The 7500-nt window shown below is 38.3% G+C and overlaps 1 protein-coding gene across 1 annotated transcript in view; it reads left to right on the forward strand.

The window, feature by feature from the left end:
- Positions 1-7500, forward strand: part of LOC115215363 (organic cation transporter protein-like) — a 243919-nt gene that overhangs the window by 154958 nt on the left and 81461 nt on the right. The window contains exon 4 of the mRNA XM_036506093.1: positions 1986-2089. Within this exon, the coding sequence (XP_036361986.1) occupies positions 1986-2089 (104 nt within the window). The remainder of the gene's footprint in view (positions 1-1985; positions 2090-7500) is intronic.

The raw sequence follows: 7500 nt of genomic DNA on the forward strand, positions 1-7500 counted from the left end.
AAAAATTCCATTTCTAACCGTCTGTAACCACCAGTCACTTTATTACTAATTAACAATCAGGAGAACTCTTTTACACAGCTCTGAAATCTCTGCCATCCTTCAAAACTCCCTCAATTACCAAGGTCAACAATTCAGGCCTGAACAAGAGAAATCATAGAATAAGGAACAGTTGGGACCTGAAGGTGTCAACAATTGGCATCAAAGTGGAAATGGAAGGTTGCAGGGTTATGCCTGATACCAAAGGAGTTGATGAGAACCATGGCAACTGGCAGAATGGGTTAAGGATAATTCTTACAAGACCCAGATTGACAAGGTCGAGGGCAAAGATAGACACCATCTTCTACAGGGAGATATCTGGGTATAGACACCATCTTATCCAAGGAGATATCTGGGTATAGACACCATCTTGTCCAGGGAGATATCTGGGTATATGGAGGGTGAAAGAATGAAGAAAATGGAATAAGTTCTGGGGTTTTATTGATAGAGTTTTCTTCAAAAGTAAATCTCTATGATGCAATGTATGTTGGGACTGGATATTGATTGTGGTTCCAAGACATTGTCGCCATAGCGTGAAGTGTTCTGGAAATGGTTATTGATAATCTTTCCAATATAACCCCTGAATCAGAATAGATTCTGGGATTAATTCTTGAAAACAATCTTTACAACAAAGTCCCTTCTCACAAAAACTTCTGAGTTACTTTCACCAGTGGTATAAGTGCGGGAATGAAATTTGCTTCGTGGGTGTAAACCCAGGTCCAGTTTCTTTTACAAACACGGTCAATTTTATTTCAATCTTAATATCGAAACTAACACAGTTATGATTTATTATTATTATTATTATTATTGTTATTATTATTGTTATTGTTATTATTGTTATTGTTATTATTATTGTTATTGTTATTATTATTGTTATTGTTACTGTTGTTGTTGTTGTTATCATTATTCTATGTTTGACTTTTGTTTTACATTTGTACAAGTTGGCGCCAAGTCTCACCCAGAGGCCTCTAGAGACAACAAGCTGGAAGTTCATTTTGGTGTTATGCCTAGGGTGCCATATATTTGGTTTTGTACTTAGTGTTGTACTAGTGAGTGTCTAAAAAACCATACAAAAATTATGTTTGTTTTAAAACTTGAGATTACATAGAAAGTATTTTACGTAGGATATGAGCAGTTCCCATGAGCACTATCTTTTGAATTTCTGCCATTTTGGGGTTTCCTGGTATCTGAGTTAGGTAGCAATCAGCCCCATTTGCTATCATTCCCAGGGCACCTATGACAACAGGTATTGTTTTAGTCTTCAGGTTCCACATTTTGCTGATTTCTATTTCAAGATCTTTATATTTGCTCAGTTTTTGGTAGGTCTGGACAGATACATTTATATCGATTGGGACAGACATATCAATGAGGATTATTATTATTATTATTATCATCATCATCATCATCAGCATTATTATTATTGTTATTATTATTATTATTATTATTATTATTATTATTATCAACATCATCATCAATATTATTATTATTATTATTATTATTATTATTATTATTATTATTATTATTATTATTATTATTATTATTATTATTATAGTTGTACATCAGTCAAATTGGATTAATCCAATAATAGAAAATAAAGTTACAAATCAGTCCAAAAATGTTTCTATGCTCATTTTTTTGTTGATAAAGATTTTTAGGAGATCGTTTAAAGCCTTTTCATTGCCCCTGCACCACCAAATTTTTGTGACTGTACTCGCACTGTTCCCGAGCCAATGAGCAGTGGTCCCTTTGACAGTGGCTCCTTCCCTATTATACAATCGATTCTGGGAGTGTCACATGACAGTTGTTCTTACAACAAAGTCCTTTGAATACACACTGACTATGAAAGGGGTTTCCAAGAAACAGTGTTTCTACATTTCCAAAACACAAAATTATTTTTATCAAAATTATAAAATGTATACATTAAGTAATTTTCCTATTTCTCATTGCAGCTGAATCTAGTTTGCGATAAAGCGATTCTGGCAAGGTACACCATTTCCGTTTATTTCCTGGGGTGCCTTTTCGCCATGGTCGTCTGTGGAATTTTATCAGACAGGTAAGTTCTGTGTGTCATATCTCCACGCTGGTGTGTTTAAAGTCTGCATTATATTTTATAGTCATAAATGTCTGTGTATGCATATCTGTGTGAGTGTGTGTGTGTGTGTGTGTGTGCGTGTGTGTGTGTGTGTAGTGCATGAATCTGTATATATGGTGGTCAATGTTAACTCGTGACCGAGCATGACCACTTCATAAATTCAAAACTTCCTTGCAAACGTTCTGAGAGTCCAAGAAGTTCCTGTGCATGGATTTGGTTTGAGAAGAACCACTTTTCTGAGTAAACAGCCATAAAACCAGAGGCACAACAGAGGCTGAGATGACCAGAAGCCAACTGCATTTCAATGTTTTTTCATACAAGTTTACCTTTGCCTAAGAGGAAGTTCTGACAAGAGACAGGGGTCCCTCATTCCCAGTGATTTACATGCTAATTAAACCATGTCTGGGACCCTAACAGGTGCTTCTATTACAGGTCAGATTTGGGAGAAATAGTATAAATACATACATAAATATGCATGTACAAGTATACATATATACATATATACATTTGTATACATGTGTGCGTGTGTGTGTGTATGCGTGCATGTGTGTATCACCATTATCATCATCATCATTTAACGTGATTCCACGCTTTAGGAATGGTCAGTTGTCGCTTGATGATCAACCTCGTTCAAGACGACTGTCTACCTCCCGAATGAATGAAAACATCATGAAAATTGATGGAGGACCATCACCGAAAAATTGACGAACTTGTCGACATGATTGGTGTGTCCTGGAGTTTTTGCCAACGGATTTTGAGCGAGGAATTACAAATGAAAAGAGTTGCAACAAAATTTGTGCCTGGCTTGCTCACGGAAGATCAAAAGAAGTCATGGCTGAAGGCGTGTTGTAAACTGAAAAAAAAAAACCGTTGGAAGTTGATCCGAACCTTTCCTCGAAGATCATCACTAGTGAGGAAAGCTGATGCTACGGAATTTGCAGATGTGGAAGAGGTGAAGAAGAAAACGATGGAGGCGTTAAAAGGTATTACTTCGCAAGGGTTCCAGCACTACTTCACGCCTGGTCCAATGCATCGCTTCCAATGGAGAATACTTTGATGGCGATAAAAGCGTAAGCATGTAAAACTAGGTCAATAAAATAATATTGCAAAATTCCGGCTTCTTTTGGGTACCCTCTGGTATGTATGTGTGTATGTATACATACATACATACATACATACATACATATATATATATATATATATATATATATATATATATATATATATATATACACGACAGGCTTCTTTCAGTTTCCTAAATCCACTCACAAGGCTTTGGTCGGCTCGAGGCTATAGTAGAAGACACTTGCCCAAGGTGCAACGTAGTGGGACTCAACCCAGGACCATGTGGTTAGTAAGGAAGCTACTTACCACACAGCCACTATATGCATACATACTAGAAGTTTTGGAGTTGATGTACAGGTATTTTATATTAGAAGAAATAAGGTACTCAGAAATTCGGATGGTTTTATATTTACAGATATTTATTAGTATGTTACATGTTTTTATACATCATATATCATATATCATATATTAGCGCTTTCGTCCATTCTAGTGGAGTCTTCAAATATATATATAATGTGGACGTAATATAGCTTGATTTTGCAAAAGCTTTTGACAAGGTGGATCATGGTATGATATGCCACAAACTGCGTGACCTTGGCATAGCTGGAAAACTTGAAGAGTGGTTACATGACTTTCTGAAAGATAGGAGTCAGGCAGTAGTGGCTAATGGAGCCAACTCTATGAACACACAAATAGTGAGCGGTGTTCCATAGGGCACTGTCTTGGGAACCACTCCTTTTTATAGTGGCCTTCTCAGATATGCCCTCAAATGCCCGGATAGCCACCCTTGCAAGCTATGCAGATGATACGAAAGTTCCGCAGAAAATACAGAACTCCAGCGATGTTACACACCTGCAGCAGGAGTTGGACTCAATTTACAGATGGGCTGAGGATAATAATATGCAGCTTAATGCTGAAAAATTCCAAGCCCTATGCTATCAGCATCCAAAACTGAATATGAAACTTACAAGGTACACCGGTCCACAGGGAATTTCAATCCTAGAGCCTAAGTCAGTGAGGGACCTGGGTATCGACATGAGTGATGATACCTCTTTTCAAGTGCACATTACCAGGATGGCGACAAAGTGCAGACGACTGGCTGGATGGATCCTAAGAACATTCAGAACCAGAGATAAGGAAACCATGATGGTCCTCTGGCGGACATTCATCCTCAGCCGCCTGGATTACTGCTCACAGCTATGGTCACCCACCAGTGTGAAATTAACAGCAGACCTTGAAGCAATCCAGAGAAGATTCACAAAGAAGATCGTCTCTTTGCAACAGCTCATCTACTGGGAAAGGTTGAAACAGCTAAGACTGGAGAGAAGACGGGAGAGGTACGCAGTAATATATATCTGGAAGCTACACCAATACCAGAACGGGACGACACTGCATAGTGCCAAAGGTCCCAGCAATGCCATCACTCTTCAGGACCAGTTACTACAACAGCCTGGGTTTCAGGGGCCCACAGCTTTTTAATATTCTCCCAAAGAGTCTGAGGAACTTGCACAAAGTAGATGTAGGGGTTTTTAAATCAAAGCTGGACCTCTTCCTGTCGAGAATCCCAGATGAATCTACCTCACGGTAAGAGGTACAAATGAGGGTAGCTATATCAAACTCCATGCTTCACCAAGTCCCACATATTAGAGGAGGTTCTTAGTAATAACAGTGTAGCAAAACGGCGGTGCATCAGCATGGCCACAGCTCTGAGCTGAAACTAGAGAGAGTAAAAGACAATTATAAATCTCTCTCTCTCTCTCTCTATATATATATATATATTTATAATTGTCTTTTACTCTCTCTAGTACTTATTCTATCGGTTTCTTTTTGCAAACCGCTAAGTTACGGGGACGTAACACACTAGCATTGGTTGTCAAGCGATATTGGGGGCTTCTTTCAGTTTCCGTCTACCAAATCCACTCACAAGACTTTGGTCGGCCCGAGGCTATAGTAGAAGACGCTTGCCTAAGCTGCCACGCAGTGGGACTGAACCCGGAACCATGTGGTTGGTAAGCAAGCTACTCACCACACAGCCACTCCTACGCCTATATAAAGCGATTTATATTTTTATAATTATATAAAAAATATATATAATCACAATGAAAGGTACTTGGAAAAAGTATGAACATGCTAGAAATAGCAGTCAAAAGTACTCTGAATTACCTATTTCACTTTTTTGCGCAGGTGAATGCAATGAAAATGAGCAAAATACAATTTATCCTACCTTTAACGAATAAATAGATCGATTTCAAGTTCTGTAATTAATACTTAGCCCTCATTAGTGTCATTCACCATAATTAGTACATATACATGAATATTTATATATACATACATATACATATATATACATACAACCACACACATATACACGAGGCCAATCAATTCGACAATCTCTCCAGCGATTGGCGGTTATAATATACTAGCAGTATAGCCCGGCGTTGCTCGGGTTTGCTTTTTAGTTACACTTAGGCGTTTCTACTCAGACGTAGTTCACATTGAGCATCGTTCTTAGCAGCTCTTGCAGCTGCAGCCTTTCGGTCTAAACGAAGTCTACGCCGATTATTTTTGTCTGCAGCTTGCACATCTGCATTAATCATTGCATTTCCTTCGTTCTGATGTCGAACATTTTCCTTATTCAGCGCAGCCTGTGGGAATGTAGTTGCTGAGGTATTACTGCTGCCTTCAATCGAAGTCTCGTCATCATTCTCAGTTGATTGAGAAGATGCAATGGGAACAGAATCTCCCCAACACTCCGGCCGATTCAAGCAACGCTCATCTGTGGACATAACAGCCGCATCAATCGAACACCCCGCAATTTGAGACTCTCTACTACTCAACGACGGCGAATGAAGTCTCCTTCTTGTCATCATCTGTTTCCGGGTCGATTGCATTATAGCCCCCCCCCCTTTTTAGGCATTGTCGAGTGAAGCATGTTTAGGCAAAGTGATGTGGCAAAAAGTATATCTTAAATGCGAAGAAATTTCAAAAAGTCTACGTGAACATGCAGCACAATTTTTTTAACTTTACACGTTTCCGTTAAGAGTTTCCTTTAATTATTTTTATGTTAATGCAATTAATTTTTCTCACAAAAAATCGATTGAAATTGCTGAATTGTACTCAACGCTGTAGCAGTTGACAACCTTGAAAATTAGTGCATTCACGCAGCGAACATTAGGGAACAGAATCTCCCTCCCGTCGATTCAAGCAACGCTCATCTGTGGACATAAGAACCGCATCAATCGAACTCCCCATACAAAGGCAGTTTTCCATTAGACAAATTATTAACATTAGTTATCTCCCTTGCATCCTGTTGAAGCTTATGTTTCGAACTGCACTGATTTTTGATGTAAATAATTTTTGCTGCTAACATGGTCCGATTTGAGCAAGCCTTCTTTTATCATACTCTCAATTTTGGTCAACTTGCGCCGCAGGGTCTCGGAGGAGAGAGTGTTAGTTGAAGGCTACCAAACCTGCCCCCCACACACACAGACAACTTCAGTTTTATGCATATACATATAGATTTGAGTCCACGGCACAAAGCCCTTTACAAAACATTAGTATTACTCAGTCCTTGTTGATTAAAAATAGAGTATTGGAGATCGAAGTATATTTGGTTTATTCCAAATTTTCAATATGCCGGTCATAGAAAAAAGGGAGGTCACTCTTGCATCTTCTTGAGTTGTTTACTGTTTGTTTGCAGCCGCAAGTCAAAGAGAAAGAGAGAGTAACAGCGGAGAGAGAGAAAATGACATTGAAATGTGAGCCAGTGAAAGCTGTATTATAATCGTCTCTGGTCACCGACTCCTTTCGCCAACTAACTTGTCCTTGAGGGATTTTAGTATTCATAATTATCGCAGAACAGCGACAAAAACAAAGACATATGTCCGAGAACAATGAGAAAAATTGCTGTAGGCGATTCTGATCTCTTTTCCGCTTTTGGTGGCATAGAAGAGGTCAAAAGGTTTAAGTGGGAAATATATAAATCGACTTGGCAATGTGTTCAAAGTACCGGGTATCAACAATTATCTCTCCGTGAGAAAATGTTGTTGTTATTTGAAGGGGGAATTCTGTAGATTCAGGTTCGAATCTATGGTGCCCAAATGAAATCCACTATTTTTTTCTTCGCAAGGAAAACACACTTGTAACAATATATACATACATACATACAAATATATATATATATATATATATACTAGCAGTATCGCCCGGCGTTGCTCGGGTTTGTAAGGGAAATAACTATATAAGCATTTTTAGAGAGTTATAGCCAAAAAATAGCAAAAAATGCATTAAAAATGGAAAAAATATGA

Source organism: Octopus sinensis, linkage group LG9 (genome assembly GCF_006345805.1).
Source record: "Octopus sinensis linkage group LG9, ASM634580v1, whole genome shotgun sequence".
NCBI lineage: Eukaryota > Metazoa > Mollusca > Cephalopoda > Octopoda > Octopodidae > Octopus > Octopus sinensis.